Source organism: Pezoporus wallicus, unplaced genomic scaffold (genome assembly GCF_028554395.1).
Source record: "Pezoporus wallicus isolate ANWC-B61680 ecotype Strahan unplaced genomic scaffold, APGP_CSIRO_Pwel_v1 contig_13497, whole genome shotgun sequence".
NCBI classification, from domain to species: domain Eukaryota; kingdom Metazoa; phylum Chordata; class Aves; order Psittaciformes; family Psittacidae; genus Pezoporus; species Pezoporus wallicus.
In genome coordinates, this window is record NW_026637151.1 from 207,783 (window position 1) to 230,262 (window position 22,480).

At 45.9% G+C, this 22,480-nt stretch overlaps 1 protein-coding gene across 2 annotated transcripts in view; it reads right to left on the reverse strand.

Moving 5' to 3' along the window:
* Positions 1-2,449: 2,449 nt before the first annotated feature.
* Positions 2,450-22,480, reverse strand: part of LOC130596280 (guanine nucleotide-binding protein G(o) subunit alpha-like) — a 44,803-nt gene continuing 24,772 nt past the window's right edge. The window contains exons 4-5 of one of the 2 annotated variants that reach the window (XM_057403733.1): positions 6,104-6,257; positions 2,450-4,293 (exon numbers count right to left, since the gene is read on the reverse strand). In XM_057403733.1, coding sequence (XP_057259716.1) covers positions 4,106-4,293; positions 6,104-6,257 — 342 coding nt within the window. In that variant the 3' untranslated portion in view covers positions 2,450-4,105. Of the gene's footprint in view, positions 4,294-6,103; positions 6,258-11,562; positions 12,050-17,692; positions 17,847-22,480 lie in introns of those variants that run through there. The other variant, XM_057403734.1, reaches the window with a different exon arrangement.

A 22,480-nucleotide genomic window follows, 5' to 3' on the forward strand; every position in this document is an offset into this window, starting at 1 on the left:
CTTGGTCTCAGAGTTTCAGTGTCGTACCTTACAGCTAGTATTTGCTGTTTTAGTGTTTATCAGCTGTGGGACCTGGGCTAAGGTTCTTGTTTTGCAGTACTTTATAGTAATGATTTGTAATACAATCGATTCATTGATCATGAAACTGTTCTGGCATGCATTCTCAGCATGGTAATCACCTCTATACTTTGAGAGGCATATAACGGAATTTTTTAGCTTTTTTTTTTGGGGGGGGGGTCAACCTATAAAGGAGACATTCCCTAACACCTTCCACTCTCCCACTGGGTTATTTACAGTAGCATTTGAGAAATCTAAAGGTTTTGGATGTCCTTTGGATACCCTTGTGTCCTGGGTTCAGCAGTAGCAGTCATTTTTTCTCTTTCTTAGTCGCTGGTGCAGTGCTGTGATTTTGACTTTCAGCCTGGGAATAGCACTGATAACACTGATGTTTTTAGTTGCTGCTCAGTGATGTTTACTCTGACCGAGGACTTTCTTAGTCTCATGCTCTGCCAGGGAGGAGGGGAAGCTGGGAGTAAGCAGAGACAGGACACCTGACCCAAACTAGCCAGTGGGGTATTCCATACCACAGCACATCATGCCCAGTATAAAAACTGGGGGCAGTTACCTGGAAGGGTTAGATCACTGCTCGGGTCGGGCTGTGTATCAGTTGGTGGGTGGTGAGCGATTGTATTCTCTTCCCTTGTTATTTGTCTTATCATTATAATTATTGGTGGTAGCAGTAGTGGTTTTGTGTCATCCCTTAGTTACTGGACTGTTCTTATGTCAACCCGTGGGAGTTACATTCCTTTGATTCACCTCCCCATCCCTCTGGGAGCGGGGGGGAGGAAGGGGGGAAGTGAGAGAGCGGCTGCATGGTTCTGAGTTATGGCTGGGCTTAAACCACAACAGCTTGAAACCTGCCTGCTGCTTTTGCTGGGAATCAGCATGTTGCTACAAATACCGTATGTGTTTTATCCACGGCCATACCACCTTGAGAATGCCTTATTTAATCTGATCTCAAAAGTTAAGCAGGGTTAGGCTTGTGTCTTGTCTAAGGTTAAATGATGATCTAAGAGGAGGACCACCGAGAGATTTTCCCCAAGTTTGGACAGTTATGAGTGGCAGGGTGTGTGGGATAGTATGGGCAAGTGGGTCCCTCCAGTGCTTTGGAACTTCACCCCTGAATAAGTGCAAAATCTGGAAAAGCTAGTAAAACACTTAAACGAGGTGTGCTGTCATCCTGGCAATACCAGAGAGGGACAACTTGCTGCAGTGTTCTGGGGCTTGGCCTACACCTACAGAGCCCTGCTCTATAAGGAGCAGGGAAAATATGTCTCTCATTCTTATGGCAAAGCAACAGACAATGCAGCTACTCAACCCCCAAGCACAGCAGCTACAACAACCCCGACAACAGACACTGCACCCACTCCAACCCCAGTGATAGCCACCACAGCCACTCCAACCTCAGTGAAAAACACTGCAGCCGCTCCAACCACCATGATAGATACTGCAGATAAACCAAAGGACCAATCTGTGCCAATATCAGTTGCCCCTATAAGCAAGGGGAAAAACAAACGAGCTGAAGAGCAGCTCACACAGTGAAGAAAGATGAAGACCCGATACGTGTAGTACAGGGGATGACATCTGAATGAGTTATTAATACAGGAATCAGAGGAAGAGGAAGAGGTAACTTCTTGATCCCAGACCTTGACCAAGCTGCAGAATATACAAAAACATTTCAGCCATCTTACAGGGGAGCAAATCATCACCTGATTGCTCCAATGCTCGACAATGGTGCTGAACTAGAAGGTAAGGAACTCAAGCAGCTGGGATCACTTGTTAGGGAAGAGGAAACTGACAAAGCTATAGTGAAACAGAAATTACCCTTCAGCCTTTGGAAGCAGATCTTGGTAGCTGTGAAGAAAAGGTATCCACGACAGAAAACCAAACCCAAACTGCAAGAAGACCCCAGACTGTGGGGGAAAAAAAAATCCCCCAAATTGTGGGGAAAAAAAATTCTCCCAAACCAACCCCAAATTTCTCCTGCAGCAGGAACTAAAAATCTCATCTTTCTTGGACAACCCTTCTCTATATCTTAAGGGGAAAAACTCACATGCTGGGGATGTTTCTGATGTTGCCACAAACCAAAGACCTTGCCCTGGTGGATACCTCTGCAGTCCCAAAGGAATAAAAGTATTTTCTTGCATGGGGAGGGTTTTTTTTTGGTGGGATTTTTGCTCCTGGTGCTGCTCTGAAGCAACTTGAACCATCTGTAAGGGCTTCTATGCTCTATGCTCCCCCTTCCACCCAACTCAGCTCAGACCCTCCTGCCTATGCTACCAGCCACAAATATCCCCAAAACTGTGAGTTTTAGTCTTTTTTTTTTTTTTTTTTTCCAAGGGAAGGGGGAGGAAAGAAGCAGGCGGAGGTGCAGAGGGAGAGCCCAGGGTACAGACAAACATTATCTTTATTGAGCTACACATGAAATTTTCCATTAGTCAGAGAAAGAGATCGGCAGTGTGTAACATATCACAGAAACCTCACTGATTGGTAATATGAAAGGCTTAGAAAGACCTAGCACTTTATATATCTATCATATTCTTTTATTTTTAGTTTCCTCTTTATGGATTAATTTTCTTCTGAACAGCTGAGGTTGTTCTCCTTCAGCAAAGGTAAGTCATAAAAGTAGAGCTGTGAAGACATCTGGTTACTAATCAAAGTAGAAATGACAAAGGGTTGGTCATGAAAACGGTGGCTTCAATGTAAACACTACATTTGTTTTCTGGGGTTTCTTGGGGGTTTTCAATGATTTTTTTGTGGTTTTGTGTGTGTTTTTTAAAAGTTTTAAATAATTTTCATTCTTCCTTTTTTTTAAGTTTGCTTATTAAGATTTATTTTTTTTTTACTTTATGGGTTTTTTTTTTACTTTTTTTTGGATCACAAACATCCCCACATGAGAGAGAAAAAACACCATCCACTAAAAGGGAGAGGATGGGGGTGATGGGGGGGAGAAAAAGGCAGCACAAAAGAGCATCCACTGGAAGAGTAAGAAATTAATAAAAAACAACAAAAAAAAATTGTATCTAGACCCTAAATGAAAAAAAAATCCCAACAAAATAAAAGCTAAAATAAACTTGATGTCCATGTGACCCACCCCAATGCCTTGCTGGGGCTGATCTGGCTGAGCTGTGCTTTCGAGTACCAACCTTCAGAACCAGTGGGGAATTGTTAAACCAGGAGGGAGGGAAAATGAGAGGAAAAACCCACCAGCCCCTGGCTAGTGAGGGCTTTGCCCTAAAGTGGGGTGGGGAGTCCAAAAAATCTATGCTAAAAAACCCTAAACCCCAGGAAGGGAGCTGGGATGGCAAGATTGGAAACAGGCCTTGTTGCTGCTGTTGTTTCCCTTTGACATTTGGCCAGGGGGGAGTTTTCAGGTTTTTCCCCTCATTTTTAAAGACAAAAACGTATATATTAGGTTCTGGAGGCTGGGGGTGCCAGTGGGGCTTGGGGGCAGGTGGGAGCAGCCCTGCGCTGGGAAGAGAAATAATTAATCATAATAATGAAATAAGAAAGCTAACCCACAATGATTAATTATAATAGTAACAAAAAAATAAACCCCCATGGTCAAATAGGTGCTGGGAGAAGAAGCATCCCCCTCTGCACACGAGCACTGGCACAGCCCCCTGCTTTTGCCATGGGGGTGATCCCAGCACTGTCCCTCTGCCCTACAGCTCTGGGAGTTGGGCTGGGCAGAGCCCCCTCCATCCCCAGGGCTTCCCCCCAGGATGCAGCGAGGGGCTCTTAGACCAACTAAAAAGGTGGGTGTGTATTTTATATCTCTGTATATGTGTATATATATAATTTTTCCTTATGCCTTTTTATTTACCAACTCGCACAATCACAATTTGGTTTTCTCTCATTCAATCTGTGTTGTTTTCATTTTGTTTCACTTATTTTTTTCCCGCACATGCATGTGTGTGTGTGTGGTTGCATTGGGTTTTTTGTTATTGTTATTATTATTAATCTTTATTTTCTTTTCTCTCCTGGCACCGGGGCTGCCGCCACCCTAGAAGTCGCTTTGCACTGGGGAAGGGGGGGGGGGGTGTCAGTACAAGCCACAGCCCCGCAGGTTGTTAGCAATGATGATGTCAGTGACAGCATCAAATACCACCTGGATGTTGTTTGTGTCTGTGGCACACGTCATATGGCAGTAAATCTCCTTGTTGGGGGAGCGGTTTTTGCTTTCAAATTGTGCTTGGATGTAGGCAGCCGCATCCTCGTAGGTGTTGGGACCTGCAGGCAGAGGTGGGGGGACAGAGTAGCGGGGGGTCAGGGCCGTGGATCACCACCCTCTGGCCATGCATCCAACCCCTTGCTGCTTGCAAAGTACTTTATTTCTAACAAAACCAGGCAAACCCTATTTATTTTCATTTTTTTCAACCCCCCAGAAGGGTCCATTTACCCCTTTTCCTGCCCCATTTCTCTCCTCCCCCCTCCCCAACTACCCTTTTCCACTCCATCTGTCCCCATTTCCCCCTATTTTTCCCCAAATCTAAGAGCACCTGGGATCCGTTGGGATTCCTGCCTCCCCAGCTGTGGCTGCTTTGTCCTCTCTGTCTGCTTCCTGTTTTCTCCCTGGGGAAGGGCAGCAGTTCCAGTGATGTCTGGCTGGGTTGTTCCCCAGGGATGCTCTTTTGGCATCACTGCTGCCCCAGCATAGCCAGCAAGTCCCTGTAGTGCATCTTAATGGAGTGCATGTGGGAGAAAGGCTGGGGGTCCTGGTGGCCTCCCAGCCTGTCAGGCAGGGGGAGGCTTGGTGGCCACTCCAACGTTGCCTATGGTTGGTGTCTGGGCCCCCTTAGCGGGGGTGAGCCCCTCTGGGTGCTGTTGGGGGTGCTCTCACCTGGGTATTGGAATGGGAGAGGTTGGGGTGGGGTGGGGGGCAGGAGCTGCATGGGGATGTGCTGCTGTTGTCTGTTCCTGTAAGGCTGGAGAGGGGCTAGATGTTTGAGCTGGAAGATGTGCATTGTTGTATTAAGCTGCTTAGGGCAGTGAGAGCAGCTGTGCCCAGTTCCTTGTGGGAAGCCATGAAGCCTGAATGACACCCCTGGAATCACCTTTGGAAGGGCTGCTGTTATCTGGAGACTTATTTTTCTTTTCCAGCTTGCCACTTCCCCTTCTCACCGATGTGGGAGGTGGCCAAAGGACGGGGGTGGTGGCCTGGTGCCACCAGGATAGCTGGGATGTGCTGTACAATTTTGTGTGGGATAGTTTGGGGTGTCCTGCCAGGTGGCTGGGGAAAAAAGTGCTGCTGCTTCTGTGATGGAGAAACCTCAAAACCTCTGGTGGAAATGCTGGTGCACTTCTGCTGTAGGGGAATGGGGGCTGTCCTGCTGGGGACGCCCTTGTCCCCCAGGTCTGGCATCCAGGCAGAGGGTGTGCTCTGAGTGAAGTAGTTCAGAGACACCTCAGTATCTGTAGGGGGTGCTGGAGCCTCTGAATCTGAGCTGATTTTTCCTTCCCCTTGGAGAATTTGGAAGCAATATCTGTTCTTACCCCGTTTTCTCGGGTTTTGTTCTTTTCCCCAAGCCACATTAGTTTTGCTTCAAAATGTGTGATTCTCTTGTGGTTTCAGACATCTGCTGTAACAAGGTTCTTTCCTTCCCCAGCTGTGCCCTGTACAAAGGCACTCCTGGGAGGATGCAGCTTGGAGGACCATGTCTCTTGGCTCCTCCAGCAGGACCTCCTCAGGAGCCATCAGCAAACAGGATGGCTTAATTGGTGGGCAGTCAGGTCTTGCCAAGGCTTCATCTTTCTACAGCTACCTGTGGCCAGGGTCCTTAAAGCTCATCTTGACCCTCTGTCCCATCAGCTGGTTGTGCACCTTTGCCACAAGCACTGACCAAATGCAGGACACAACTCCACCCCATGAGTGGGGTGCTGGAGCCCCACTGCAGCTCTTGAAGTTGGGCAGTGCTTTTGCCCTCCATAATGGTGTCCTGTCCCCTCTGCCCCTGTACCCACCTCTGAGTTGAGTTGTAGCCCCCAGCCCCGGTGGCACGGTGGTGGGATCACACTGGGCTGTGCCAGCCCTGGCACATACCTGTGTATTCGGGGAAGCAGATGGTCAGAGGTGATTTCTTGATCTTCTCAGAAAATAGGTCTTTCTTGTTGAGGAAGAGAATGATGGAGGTATCAATGAAGAATTTGTTGTTACAGATGGAGTCGAAGAGCATGAGAGATTCATGCATGCGGTTCTGCAATGGGGAGCATGGAGGGAAGAGAGGGGAGAGAAAGACAAAGAGAGAGTTAGAGGAGAAGATAACATCTTTCTGAAATGAAATGGTTAGAAAGCAAAGAAAATCTGTGAAATAAGACAGTGATAAGTGTGAGATGGTTACAAAGGTGGAGGAAACAGGGTACTGCTGTCCTCTTGGGCTGGAGGACAAGGCAGGTGTGGAGGTTGGGGTTGATCCCTGTGGGGCTGCTCAAGCAGAACTGACACCTGAAATTTCAAGGAAGAGCAGAAGAAAAGTCCCTTGCTCATCAGCTCCCTCACTGGAATGTGGAAGAAGCCTATGTCTGCAGGGGCTGGGCACCCCTGAAGCATCACTTGCAGAGCCAAAAGAAAGGCTGGACAGCCAGCAGCCAGGATGGGGACTGGGATGAGAGGGAGTTCTGGCCACCTTGTGGTCCTATGGACCTGACTGGAAGGGAGCTTGTGCCAAGTAGTGCCATGGTGGTGAGACTGGTGCTGAGGGGTTGCCCAGAGGATGGGGCAGGACCTGTCCCAGCTGGCCCCCTTCTGCCCCTGGAAACATCTTCAGCCCCTCTTTGAAAGTACCACAGTGGTGGCTAGGTGGCTAGGTGGCTGCTAAGAAACCACTGTGAGCTGCTCCAGGGGGATGTTCAGCATGGAAGAGTTTTAGTAGGAGCATAGAGGCAAATCTTTAAAAATTGTATTTTTAAGAAATTGGCATTTCACACGTGGACAAAAGCCTTTTCCCCCCATGCTACAGAAGTTGTTACTGGAAAGAAGTGGAGAATGGACAGAAGGACAAGAGGAGGAGGAGAGGTTGTCCTGTGGTGAATCAGCTGTTGCAGGGCCTCATCAAGTATTTTCATGCTTCACTCAAGCTGCTGTGGGGGCTCTCTGCAGACACATGCACCCACTGCCAGTGTGGAGGTGCTGCTGGACAGGACAGGTACAGCTCTCTAGGAGCTCTCAAATTTTCTCCATCATTAACTTGTTCTTAAAATAAACAGGAAGCCATTCCCTGCTGCTCCAGGGAGAACATCATGAGCCATTTCAGGCAGTCTGTGTACCACCTCTATTGCACATATCCACCTAGTTCACTACTCGAACATGCAAAGCTTCCGGTGCAGAACCAGGGTTTAGTGAAGTCTGAAGGTGCTGAATCCACTATGCTCCTCTCCACAACCCTTCTTGGGGTCCCTTGCATGGAGCAGAGGGCAACAAGGGTGCCCAGCAGCCAGTGGGAAACCCACCTGCAGCAAACACCACCCCCCCCCCAGCCCCTTTTTTGAGGTGCATCAAAGGGGGGGGGGGGCTTGGATTTGCCAATGATTTGGGAAAACACACATGTTTCCTAAGGAAATGATGACCCAATTACACATTTTGGAATTTTCCATGAATGTTTTATTAGTGAGTCATTTTATTAGCTACACTTCAACTGTAGCTTTTGCATGCAAAATTTAGCAGATGTCTGATTTCATCTTGAAAGGCTTTGAGATTACACTGGTGGTTCCTTGACAAAGAGCAGCGAGGGATGTTAAGCAGCCACTTCCCAAAGCTTAAGGACTTTGTTTTATCTCTATCTTTTAAAAATAAAGAAATAAAAAGCCTTGATCAGGGAGAAAACAAACTGCCACAGGACAACGTGGCTCTTCTTGACCTGTGGCTGTTGCAAAAATGCTGGGTCTTGAGATTTTTCATGGGAGGTATCCTAGTGTTTTTTTTTTTCTGTGTGGTTTTTTTTTTTTGGTTGGTTGGTTGGTTTTTGGTTTTTTTTTTTGTTTGGTTTTGGTGTTGTGCTGGGTTTTTTTTCCTTGTTCATCCCACATTGTATATTTAAATAAGGGACTGATGGTGTTGGAGGAGCAGCATGTGCCTAGGGAAATGAAAATCCCCAGTGCAGGGAAAATAACCCTGGTGACTTGAAAAGGAAGTTTCCAGTGTAGAAGGTCAGGGCAGGATAGTATCCTGGAGGCAACTTATAAAAATGTCCTCTATGAATTTAAAAAGAGGAAATCCTTTTCCTCTTAGCTATCAGTTTTTCTCAGGGCTAGCCTTTAATTCTGATCTGCAGGATGGGTCCAGCTGAAGTTACACCATTGGAAATTGGTTAAGCCAACAGGAATCATAGTTAGTTTTCCTTTGCTGAGGTTTCTTGACATTTTTCTCTTGATTTCTTCAAGTTCTTTGCTTCTACTTCATGCCCCAAAATAATGGGAAATCATGGATGGTCTGATGCAGGTACATGGGGCAAGGGGCTGCAAGGAGGGGAAGGGTAATTTCAGGAAGCCAAGGAACAAAGAGAAACCATGGTAAAGATGTTTTACTTAAAAAACAAAGGGGAAAAAATCAACCAAATACATAAAATTAAATATCTTTTGGTCATATCCTTTTCAAATTCTTAATTTCCAGGCAAATGAGGCTGTGGCAGACAACTGACGTGTGTGTGTGTGCACAGAGCAGATATAGGGTAAATAACAGGCTTGAGACGCTGAACACACTGAAGGGAGACACAATAAAACCACTCACACTAGAAAAGAGCTGGCACTTTATTAAGGTTTTGTAACTAATAAATACATTACAGACAGCCAATAAATTATTACAGTAACTAATGCTCTATTAAACCCATGGACAGTCACTCTTCATACAAAATTACAGTTAATACTGTATGTTAATGTTAATAATAATAACATAATGCTACTACTAATAACATAATACTAATGTTAATACTGGGCTATCGAACATGCAGGAAAAATGTTTCAGCAAAAGGAAAACAGTGGCAGCCTCTGGTGATCCTTTGGTAAGAAATGTGGTGGGGAGTGGGGAGCCCAGAGGCAGGGTGATAGTCACTTCTCCCTTGTTGAGCTGAAGGGGGTAAAGGGAGGTGGGGAGGTAGGACTGAAGATGTTAAATTAGGGACTGGGCTATTTAATGGAGCAATGGTTGGTCTTTAAATGATCCTATTTGAGTGCCACCAGGTTGCTTCAGCATCGGCAAAGATGGTGAGACTCAGGCAATGCTTCAAAATCATGTTGTTACTTGCTATCATCTATTCTCCCCACCTGGAACAGGGGGTTTAGTCCTCAAGCCACTTGTCTATGCTACAGGACAGTCAGGATTTGGTCTCAACATTATTTTCTAAGACACTGGGTGGGAGAGGGGCTGGGGTAGTGAGTGTCGGGCTGGCTCCCAGCCCTCCTCCCTAGATGTCTCTCTTTCCCATGCCTGCCCATGGAGAACCCGGCTGCCCTTTCTGAAAGATGGAGATGTTTTTGCCTGATCTCCAGTCCAACTCCCTTCCCTCTCCCTGCATGGTGCCAGCTGAGAGGCTTTGGTCCTCCTCTTCTTATTAACACATCAATGTTTAAGGCTCACACTTGTTCATGTTTGCTAGCTAGCTTTTGCAGCACAAATAAGGATCTCACAGGCTGCTGGTTTCGTCTTGTGAGTAGTCCGTTTCCATAATCACCTTCTCAGTGTAATGTCTTATATAGGTCATGTACCTTTATCTGCCAGCATCAGTTATCTTGTGTTATTGAAGGAGCTCAGAAATTATAATGGACACTCAAGTCTTGGGGTGCTTGGGGAGAGTGCTTCTGTCTGCTTTTTCTTCCAGGGTGGTGGAAGCAAGACCCTGGTCTGCTCTTTTGTGCCACCCAGGCCACATCTCTACTTTCTTGTGTGTGTTGGGGATGCAAGTGTGTGGTTGGTATGGGTGGTTCAGGATGATGCTTAGTAGCACCATCTCCATTGATCTTGATGCCTCTGGCATCAGATTGTAATGAATGTTTTATTCTCCTTGGAAATGGTGGTGGAGTTTTTGATGTCAGCCTTGAAGACAAACCTGGCCCATGACAAAGACACAAACAGTAGTACTAAGGTTCTCTAATCGACTTGACAAACAGTCAGCCTTGTTCCCAGGAACTCAACAACTCTCCCTGGCTCCAGGAGCTTTTTTGGCCACAAAATGCTCAGACACACTGCACAGGCTAAGAGTGCAGGGTTGGTCCCTTTTACAACATCAACTGCAAAATGCCCTGTGGGTGATGTCTGTCACCCGTAGCTGAACCCTGTGCCTTGTCAAGCAGCCACTGGGCGCAAGGGAATGTTTTGGCAAAAGGAGACCTTCTGTGTCCCATCCTGACCTCCTGGGGTTGCATTCCTGGCCTGAGAACAAATCCTGTTCCCTTGCAGGCAAGCACTGGGCTCATGCCACAATAGACTAAAATCACCACATTTCAATGTACATTACAGTATAGACTGTTCTCATTAATACTTGTAGCATCCTGTAAAACAAAATCACACCTACTGAGGAGGGTCTCCCCTCTGTTGAGGGACAGGCTGGCTGGCCAGCCAGGAAAGCTGAAGGCAAGAAGCTAATTCTCATACAAAACTCCTGAGATTTAGTTGGCGGTATTTCTGTGAGGACACGTGTGGGCTTTGTGTTCAGTGTTCCTTTAGTTTATGTTGGTACAGCAGTGTGCTGGCACTAAATGGAGCTGGGACCTGGGAAAACAAGTCATGCAGGTGGGATGTGGCCTCAGGAACAGAGGGGCTCCTGGTTTTGCTGGCTGGCCAGCTCTCTGTGGGAGCTGATGTCACCAGAGGTATTTTAAGGCTGAGATGGTGAAGAGAAAGGCTGTACTCAGTTGTGCTGAGAAGGGGAGGCAGAGACCTAGTGTTATTGCTGTTAGTGTCCAGCAGAGCAGCAGCAGGCCCTCACTGTACAACACTAAAGATAGTTTTATCACTTAATACTATTTAGGGTGTTACTGACACAGCTGCCAACCATGCTGGCTGTGAGCTGGTTACAGGGTAAGAGCCACTTTATTTTCCTCTGCAGGCCACCCCTGAGCCCCAGGGTGCTCCTGCTCGTCTCCCTGGCTGGGGTTTTGTCACAGATGTCACAGATGTCCCACAAACAGTGTCCTGGCAGAGTCCAATCTGACAGGGACTCTCTTCCAGCTCCCTTCTCTTCCTGCTCTCCCTGCTGCCTCAACCTGCCTCATCTCCCTTCTGCAACTTCTTTCCAAAACCAAGAAAGAGATGCTGCACGTCTGCAGGAACATCGGTTATGCTGGAATCACTTAGGCTGGGAGGTGCTCTGGGAAAGGTCCCTGGGTCCCCAGCTGGCATCTTTGTGCTCAGGGTCCCCTGGAGCATCCTTGCTGCCTATGCTCTGGGAGTCCAAGCCCAGCTGCCACTGCCCTGCTCAGCCCAGCAGCTCTGTGGCATCCACCAAAGCTCCTCAGAAATGGGTTACTGAAACCACTAGACATATTTTAACATTTTTAACATATTTTTTGCTTTTGGCAGTTGAAATGCACTTTGTGGGCAATGCGTTAGCTCCCTCTACAGCACTGTGAATTGGGAAGGAGTAGAGCAAGGCAATAAGGGAATGAACCAAAACTAAACCAAATCAAAGTAAAACGGGGCTGGGGAAAGTTGAACTTGCTGCAAAGTTTTCTGGGGTGGAAGGAGGGATTTCTGGACTTCTTCCTCATCATCCTCTGAGGAGGAAAAAGGAGAAAGAGAGAGGATCTGTCCGCAGGACCAGAGGGTGCTCCTGGTGGGTGCAAGGGAAGAAGGGAAGGAGGAGGGTGCTTTAGTAGAGTCCACAGCCCCGCAGATTGTTGGCAATGATGACATCTGTGATGGCATCGAAGACAAACTGGATGTTGTTGGTGTTGGTGGCACAGGTGATGTGTGTGTAGATCTCCTTGTTAGGGGACTTGTTCTTGCTCTCATACTGAGCCTGGATGTAAGCCACTGCCTCTGTGAAAGAGTTTGGGCCTATAAGAGAGCCAAGGAAAAAGAGCTGGTTAAAGCAATCCCATGACCCTAAATCTGTAGGGTGCCTGGAAACACCCCATTGTAGGGATATGAGGAGCTCATACGGGGCTGCTGCAATTCAGCCACCAAATCTCCATCTCAGGGATTCAGCCAGGATTGCTGCAAGGGAGGAGATGCTCTCCAACTGCCAGCTCAGGTGTACTTTTATTATGGATTGCTGTTTATAGTCTATAGAGATGAAACAGATGAGGGAACTGAGTGTTAAGCAGTCAGTGATGGAAAAACCAGCAGAAATTCCACATCATGATGACAAAAAAGAGAAGAAACCTTCCAGGAATGCAGCAAGTGATTGACCTGGTGAAAAGGCTTAGCGTTTTTTCTTTTTTAGACATTGTTATTAAAGTTTCAGCTTTTGATGGAAAAGAAGAGCTAAAACATCCATGAATTGAGGGCAGTGTTGGTAACCGTGCCCTCTTTTCCCTGAGGCATTAAGGGAAAAGGACATGAAAAGATCCAGCCTCTGTTACAGGGCAAAGTGGGGTTTTCTCAAAAGAAATGACACACAAGCTAATGTAAAATGTGCCTTTTCGAGGAATTAGGATTGCAGTGTGGTCTGCTAGAGCTGTGCCTAAAATCACACCATGAGGAGTTTCTTGTTTTGATGTATAGTGATGACTGTGCCAAACCTTATTAACCATCAGGTTTTGTGTTAAAAAAGCTGAAGAGCAGTCATACTAAAGAGCATATAATTTCTCATCTGGCCAGCCTTGACACTGTTCAAACACAGTGCTCCACTCAGGTACCTGCTTTGGTCTGATAGACCATTCACTCTGGCTGGCCTGGAGTGCAGCCTTCCAGCAGCCCTGGAAGGCTCCACAGTGTTAACACTGCTAATGCTCTTGGATCCCCTGCCCTATATGATGCTTTACTGATGGGAAATGTTATCTGCCAGAGAGAAGCTTACTTGGTATTGTGATTTAAGCCCAGCCGGTAACTCAGAACCATGCAGCCGCTCACTCACTCCACTACAGTTGCACAGTGTAACCTGATGCCATCAAGCTATCAGGGGGTAGAACCCACTTGTATTTCTGGATTGACAGGAGGATCCTAAGAGTTGACTGTACTGGAGGCTGAAATCAGCCTAACTGGGAAGGAGTAACAAAAGCACCCTATTGTGACTGGTCCAGACGCTCCATGCATCCATGGCATAGACTATCACAGGAGAGGGTACTTCAAAGACCCAAAAGGGTACCGATGGGCTTTTGGTATAGCTGCCTCAGAGATGGAGGAAATGAAGCAGCTGTCCACCTTGCCTGGTCTCTCAGAGGATCCTTCTGTTGAGGGGGTGCTGAAGCTTGAAGAACAACAAGTGCCAATCGCGACCACAAAAGTGCCCCGGCGGCAATATTGTGCCAACCAAGATGCCCTGATTCCCATCCATAAGCTGATCCGTAGACTGGAGAGCCAAGGAGTGATGAGCAGGACCTGTGCACCCATTAATAGCCCCATATGGCCAGTACTTTATACTGACTCATGGATGGTGGCAAATGCCCTGTAGGGGTGGTTACAGCAATGGAATCAGAGCAACTGGCAATGCAGAGATAAACCCATCTGGGCTGCTGCACTGTGGCAAGATATCGCTGCCCGGGTGTAGAACCTGCTGGTGAAGGTACACAACATAGATTCTCATGTACCCAAGAGTTGGGCCGTTGAGGAACACCAGAACGACCAGCAAGTGGATAAAGCTGCTAAGATTGAAGTGGCTCAGATGGATTTTGATTAGCAGCATAAGGGTGAACTATTTTTGGCCTGGTGGGCGCATGACACTTCAGGCCATCTGGGCAGAGATGCAACATACAGATGGGCTCGTGATCGAGAGGTGGACTTAACAGTGGTCACTATTGCCCAGGTTATTGACGAATGTGAAACATGCTGCAATTAAGTAAGCCAAGCAGTTAAAGCCTCTCTGGTATGGTGGGCAATGGCTGAAATACAAATATGGGGAAGCCTGGAAAATTAATTATATCACACTATCCTGGGCCTTGAGAAACAAGTCTTGTGGCACCACTGCATGCCAGAAAAAATTAAGTCAGACAATGGGACTCATTTCCGGAACAACCTTATAGACGCTTGGGCTAAAGAGCAGGGCATTGAGTGGGTATATCACATCCCCTATCATGAACCAGCCTCTGGGGAAAATCGAACGGTACAACGGACTGTTAAAAACTACACTGAGAGCAATGGGTGGTGGGACTTTCAAACATTAGGATGCACATTTAGGAAAAGCCATGTGGTTGGTCAACACTAGGGGATCTGTCAATAGGGCTGGCCCAGCCCAATCAAAAAGCGATGGTATATTTTTTAAAAATGTGAGCTAAGCATGATGTGAATGGCATGGACTAAGTGGTGGATACTGTCCTGAGTTTAGCTGTAACAGTTATTTTTCTCCTTCTTAGTAGCTGGTGGAGTGCTGTGTTTTCAACTTTCAGCCTGAGAACAGTGCTGATTACACACCACTGATGTTTTTACTTGTTGCTAAGTGATGTTTACTCTGATCAAGCACTTTTCATTCTCATGCTCTGCCAGTGAGGAGGGGCACGGGAAGCCAGGATGAAGCAGAGACAGGACACCTGACCCAAACTAGCCAAAGGGGCATTTATTCCATACCACAGCATGTCCTGCCGGGTATATAAACTGGGGGAGTTACCCGGAAGATCCAGATTGCTGCTCAGGTCAGGTTGGGTATCATTCGTCAGGTGGTGAGCAATTGTATTCTGTATCATTTGTGTTTATTGTTTTCTTTTCCTTTTCCCTTTTAGTTGTTCTCTCCCCTTGTTATTTCCCTTATCATTATTATTATTGGTGGTAGTAGTAGTAGTCTTGTATTATACCTTAGTTACTGGACTGTTCTTATCTCAATCCATGGGATTTACATTCTTTCGATTCTCCTCCCCATTCCTCTGGGAGCAGAGGGGGGAGGAAGAAAGGGGGGAGTGAGCGAGTGGCTGCGTGGTTCTGAGTTATCAGCTGGGCTTAAACCACAGCACTTTGGTTTGATATTTGCTGTAGTTGAAGGCAGAAAGTGGGAAATCCCTTGTACTTACATGTACATGTGCTACTAGTTGAAGACACAAGCTTATGAAGACCATGAGACTTGAGAATATCCCTGAAGTAAGAGAAGCAAAATGTTTTCTGGGAGGAGTTTCTTGCATGAAGACCTGTGTAAAAACTTTGGTAACAGCTCCACATGCTGTGCACAGCCAGGAGGGTGTTTGATGAAATGTAAGTTAGTTGTTCAAAAGGTAGGAGTATTTAGATGCTAGATTCCTTCTGTGAGAGCAGGGAATCACTAATGACATCTTGGTTTAAAACGCACCCTGGATTCTTCTGCTGCTTCCTTATATATTGTGGATTAGTTAAATGCATGAGTGAATTAAGGGGATGGAAAGAGTGCTCCAGCATGCAGCAAGTAAATTTGTGGATGCAGTCTTCTAATAATTCTCTGTCAGCAGAACTAATTGACATCAGAAGCATCATTTCATTAAAAGCATTTTGTGGAACCTACTTGTGATGTAGAAGGTCCGCTCATTTGATTTATAGGCTTTCATCAAATAATTATTTTTAACTCCAGGGCAACTTTCTAATAATGCTACTTTTTCACAAGGCCACAATTGTTTCACTCTTGAGCTGTGGTCAGCAAAGCAGGGATGAGTAAGCTTAAGCGTGTGCTTGGGTCTAAAGTCTGAGCTTAACAGCATTGCTGAATGCCTGGGGGTGAGATATTCTTCACCTATGATTTAGATCCCAGTTGGATCCGTGGAAGGACTTTAGACTTCCATCCCTCTCTGATGGCACGAGAGACAAGAGATCTGTGGAGGGTCCCCGGCATTGTGATAACTCCCAGCTTCCAGAACAGCACCTCAAAGGAATTCAAGCATCTTTGGGGTACTCTGAGATTTGGGAGGACTGGTTTGGTTCACTTGGAGCTGAAGTGCTCCAGAAACAAGCTGTATTTGTTTTCTTTTGTGTAGTCAGCTGAGAGCTTAGCTATGTGCATATGAGGGTCTGCCTTCCGCACTGAACAGCTCTCTTGGGCTAGGATAGCTTGAGAAGGAAAAGATATCTAAAACAACATTCCTTCTTGTTCTACTCTCTGCTATCAGGGATATGTAAGAATATTATTTCAGAGTGGGGTTACTGGGAGACTTCAGTTAATGATCCACAAAGCCAGGTCCACAAAATGCGATCAGGAAGGAGTGAAAGTTGCAGGTTTTCTTTATGGAGAAAAAGGAAAAAGGAAGACGGCATAATAACCTTCTGATATACAGAAGTGCTGCTAGAAAGAGGATGGTGATTAGCTTCTCTACAAGCCATCCAAAAAGGTCTTACCTGATTTGCAACCAGAAAAATTTGGGTTTGGCATTATTGTGAGCTTTCAACTGTAAAGACTGTGAAATTTCCATTATTAGATCTTTTTAGACAAACACATTAGGACCATGTTGGTTCTGTCTGGACCAAGCAGGTGAGTAGATGGCTGAAATGTGGTGGTAGTGACAAACACCCAAGCTTTCCCCAGAGAGGAAGCCTGCAGGTGTTCTTCTGAACTCAGATGGAGTCATCCAGCTCCATTGCCATAGACCATTCAGCCCAAAGCAGCAGTGATAGATTGCTTTTGCCTATTCACAATGAAAAATCAAATGCACAGAGGTAGGAATCTCTGGTTAATAATTTGTTGGCTTGCCCAGAAGCATGACGCTCTTAGTACTCCCAGTTCACAACTTCATTTCCTGACAAAGAGATCTGCTTCTCTGTCAGCTTGATTCATTTGGATGTCTCTGGTGAGCTTAAATAATTCATGACAATAAAAGCTTATTTTTATGCTGTCTCAGAATCATAATGAGGGTTTGTGGAAGCTGGCAAGATGCAGCTGCAGCCTTTGCATGGATGATGTATTCTTATCATTAGCAGGTCAGAGGCCAGGCAGCCAGCAGAAGCAAGGGCTTCTCGCACACTCCTGTGTTGCAGAGCGTCTGTTCTGATCTCCAAGCATGAGGCCTCCTTCTCCCCAGCCAAGCTTAGGCCATGGCCTGCTGTGGCTATTCACTACCTGCCCTGTGGGCAGAGGCATTGGTGGCCAATGCACAAGAGAATCAAGTGTCTTGTTTTCTATCTGCATTTAACTGTGTTTCTGTGTCAAGATGCTTGATGTCAGCAAGCCTGAGAGTGAAACTGGGGACCTCCTAAACTAACCTGATAAAAATGTACAGCTTTAACTGAAGCAACCAAGCTGTTTAACCCACTGTCTGAATTTTGGGAGGGCTGATCCTGCAGCCCTTTGGTGCCTGGCAGCAGGTTCCAGTGGCCGGGAACCACAGAGGGATCCAAAGATCAAACACCCTGCTTAGTGACAGTGACCTTTTGGCAGCAAAGAACTTGGGTTTGAATCATCATCATGCTTTCAGTAGACCGCTAAACATGGTAGGAGTGATCCATTGGCATTTATTGAAATAAAACTTGCAGTGAAGCAAATGGGAGCTCTAGCTATGCATCTTTAGGCTGTGATACACAACAGTATCAGTCTGGATGGGAAACGCTCCACAATCCCTTTGCTATGCACTCCTGTACAGCCACCTTTCTCATTACCTGTATACTCAGGAAAGCAGATAGTCAGTGGAGATTTCTTAATTTTCTCCTCAAATATGTCCTTCTTGTTTAGAAAGAGGATGATAGATGTGTCTGTGAACCATTTGTTGTTGCAGATGCTGTCAAAAAGCTTCAGTGATTCATGCATCCGGTTCTGCAATAGAAAGGAGAGATCATATCAGGCCAAAGATAGCGACTCGGGGATGTTAAACATGTAGGGAAATCTGAAACAACTAAATTAAGGAGGAAAAAAAAAAGGAAAAGCTACGATATACATAACTTGATGCATACATACAGTTCAACATATACATACACAGATGCAATCCCTATAACATTTGACTTACAGTTAGTAACTTAAGGGCATTTGACTATACAGAGCTGTTCTGATTTTACATCATAGTATATAATTTACAGGATCCCAGCTCATAGAAATCATCATGCACCATGCGTGGATGGGGAGTTATTTTTGCCCTTTGATCAGATTTATATGTTGGTATAGTTCATGCAGATTTTCTACAATGTTTTCATTAACTACTTAAACATGTTTTTTCGCTATCTGTCTTGTGTGTGTGTGGCATACAACTGGTTAGATACATTAACCAAGGACTGATAGATCCTTGAATTAATTTAGAGTTGGAAGCAGACATTAAAGTGACATAATTTTGGAAATGACCTTGCCGTGACCTTTGCCAGGTTTTGTTATTTTGTTTAGTGTTTTTGTGCTTTTTACTTTTTCCATCTTTTTTAGTTCTCTTGGAAGATGGCTCAACAGAAAGTGTCTCAGCGAGAGCAAAAAAAGTGAAAAAGGAAGAAGAAATAGTATAAAAGGGAAAAACATCACATAGGGCATTTAAGAACAACCAGACTAGAAGTCAGGCAGCTACCACTGATGCTAACTCATGCCTCTACAAGAACATCAGCTACTCACCAGCAGAAGAGCCACACATTCAACTGCATACACAGCGAGAAGTCAGCTTTTTAGTTATAGGTCATGCAAAAAAAGACACAGGAAATGGAAGAGAGATAAGGAACAGAAAAAACAGACCAGTTAGAGAGTTGCAAAGTCTGCCATATGGTTTTATGGTGGTGGAAAGAGCTCACGGCAAAGTCAACCAAGTGTCATGTTCCCTGTTGCTTTCAACTCTCTGTTTTTCTTTTATTTTTGCTGTTTTTTCTCAGTTCAAGACAAGTTTCATACCTGCCAATTTGGTTGGTCTCTCAAATGCTCATTTTTTGGCCTTTGTTTGGCTAGATAAGGTCAGACGGCTGAGGAAAGGCTGTGAAGGTGCCGAGGCTGGTGATGTTGGGTGCGCAAGGCCGACGCCGGAGCACGCATGCCGGTCACGTGGCCATCTCTCAGCCGGGAGCCAGGGAGTGGAGAGAGCAGGCATGGTGAGGACGAAGCACACCCAAGAGTCAGGGGGTTATCAAAAGCAAAGCATGGTACAGACCAGACGGGCTCCTCAGCTTTTCCCAGTGGCATCTCCTTTGGACAGCACTCCCCAAACCCACTAATGCACATATGAGACTGGTTACATCAACCATCAGAGAGATGCTGGAGAGGACAGGGTGGCACGGCCTTGTTGCTGGAGGTTTTTTTGGGGTGGGTGGAGCATGTTTCCCCTCACTGGGTTTGGAAATTCGGGATGATGCAGGAGACAGACAGTGGTTTTCACCCCTCTCCCACTCTGTTTCACGCCTGCGCTGGCAGCATGGTTGAGCCCAGAACTGTATTGATTAACACTTTACTTTTCATTGATATACTTTAGCTGCTGCTGAATGCGTTAGGTAAATGTGGCTCTGTGGTTGAAGGAAACATCTGATCTGACCCAGAGCGAAACAGGTCACGCGCAATTTGCTGTACCATACACCACATGCTTTGCTACCAGGCTTGAAATGACCAAGCATCTCCCCACTGACACACAGAGAAGATGTGATCACGTACAAATAGAAAAATGCAGTTACTTATTTGTTCTTAGTTGCAAGATGCTGCTTATCTGGATCATCCCATGTCTGTGTGTTGGTTTTTGCTAACCCATTTTGTACTGGCTGGTGTGAGAGCCTCAGAGCAATGCTGCTCTTTTCTACTTGTGGTGTCAGAATTGTAACCATGTAGGAACATGCAAAAGTTTTGTACAAGAGATCTTTGGCTACTCAAAGCCTTTGGGAAGAGAGAAAAAAGTGAAGGGCGATCAGTGGAACAGACAGCAAATGCAATTAACTTTTTTAATCAGGGTCCCTCACAGAACATTTTAAATCACATTTTTATCACACTTTCTGATTTAAAATAGAAGCATGGAGAAACACATGATCACTGCTCATGGGTTAAAGCATAGCTCATGTGCAGCAGCCATCATCCTGGAGGTCACTGTACTTACTACACTGCACCCCACCAGCCCTGCACCAGGCTGCACAGCCCACTTCCCAACTGCTGGGAAGCACCACAGGTGACATTTGATTCCTTCTATAGGTGTTTATAGGAGACCTCCAACAGCTCAAGCAGACCCTGGCTGAGAGCAAGGATAGGGAAAAAGTCTCTGAGTACCGCATGCAAAAGGACAGGCTGCTGCTAAAGGAGAAGTGAGAAACCCTCAAATAATACCCCTCCTACTAATAAATCCAGAGTGAAAGACCCTTTTAGTCACCTAAAGCTTCCCCAGGGCCCCTCTCAGGAGCACCCATGCTGCTGTGATGGGGTAGATATGCCTGCTCTGCTAGGAGGCATTAAAAATTACACTTCTCATAGTTTTATATGAAGTGATATAAATTATTTCACCTGCTTTTGGGCCCATTATGCTACTTTTCCCTACTTTATGTTGGGTCTATCATTAAGGGAAGGGCTCTTGAAACACTGGCTTCTTAATGTCATTTCCTATTTCAAAATCAGTATTTTAAATCCTTACTCCTACAAATATCCCCAAAGGAAAGCAGCCCCACCAGCCACATTACAGAGGACTAACTATTAAAAGCCCAGTTAACTTTTCCTGTGCAGAACAAGAATTGCTTATCACCGAGTTCAGATGTCACTGCACAATTGTGTTCCCATCACTGATGTGAAGGTCAGATAGCTTTCTGCTGAGCGTGAGGGAGAAAGGATGCTGCAGTGAAGACTCTGCCCAGGCAGAAACACACTCATAAACCCCATCTTTTTTTCACCAGAACATGGGAGGAGACTTGGTTATTTGTGCCACACACAGTTGATTGAATCTTTTTTGTTCTCCTTGGTGATTAAGTGCTAACTAGCACGTGAACTATAAGGGCATTCATTGATGGCTATCCTAAGCACAGAAACTCTATATCCACCCTCCTGCTTATATTGCCTAAGATGCCCAAACCACTTTCACTGGCTTTGTCACTCCTAAGGCAATTTCTAAGTGCTATAATTTAATTTTCCTTGCTCATTGACAGTGAAGAGAGCACACTAACCAGTTCATGCAATGAAATATTAACCAACAGACCAAGGGTCACTATCACAGCACCTTCAACCTATCCCATGCTCAGCAATGGGGACACGAACAATACTTGCATGTCTTGGCTAGATGTGGATGACCTAAACAGCTCAGTTTCAGAGGCATAAATGTGTAGCATGAACATCTCCCTCTCTTGCCACAACTCCTTTGAATTTGTGAGGAAAAAACCAAAGAGGATAGTCCCAGTTCCTGTGATAGGACCCATGCCATTGCTGTCTTTTTTAAAATTCCATTAGGAATTCCAGTTAGAAGGAACAATGCAAATCTACCTTTGTTAATTGTCTTCTCCAGTTTTACTGATTATGATTGCTGTCCCTTTCTCCTCCCAGATTACAGGTCTGAGGCTTTTCTTCCTGTAACCTCAGTTTACAAAACATGAAGGTATGTCACAAATGAGACAGAATAGCTTTGTTATGCAAAGACATAGTCCATGGAGTTGCTCAGGAGAGGAACCGTGTTAGCAGGGGGGAAACAGAATGCTTAGGGGTTCAGCTGGGAGAGGGCCAGAGCCTGGGGGTTTTCCACCTGTGCTGGGGATATAATAGGGCAGATAAGATCCAACCCCATCATTTTTCCTGTTTGGATTGGACTTGCTCAGGGTTGTTTATCTGGGTTAGGTAGGTGCGTCCTGCAGGTGCAGTGGTGCTGATGCTGAATCTTTTTCCTGTTTGTGCCGACTGTGTAAGTAAGTGAACAGCAGCTGCCTCTGCCCTCCTGTTGCTCAGCATGCCTAGAAAAGCTTTGTGAAAAGGGATTGAAATAGCAAGCAAATGTCAGTGCTATGCCAAAGCAGTGCAAGTCTGCTTTCCTGGTGCAAAAGGAAATTTGGAGATGTATAAATCCCAGTTTTCTGCAGCAGGGCACTTCAGGGGGGAGTCTGAGCTGGCACCCTGCCTGTCATCAGAGGGGTGCTGGGTGACAAACAGTCACCAGCAGAACTCAGCTTCCCCAGGAGAGATGCTGTAACCTCCACCTCAGAGGAGCTGAGTTCAGGTTGATATTTAAAAATGGCATTGGCATTCAGGCCCTTCCATCTTGTGTTCTGTGGCTTTGAATCACAGCTCTGGCACCCAAAGGTGACCAGTATTAAAGGCTACTTTTGGCTTCACCATTTGGGTGTCACAGCCCAAATTATACCTACCAATACAACCCAAACAACCAGGTGACTTCATCAGTTTACTAGAGCTCATAAACCTGGCTCAAAGAGCCTAGAAACCACAGCCCCCCCCTCCCCCAGCCTTTTTGGAACAAGGCAACTGATACCTAACAGCAATCTTTCCCTCGATTCCTTCCTCATCAACAGCTTTCTGCAAGCCTG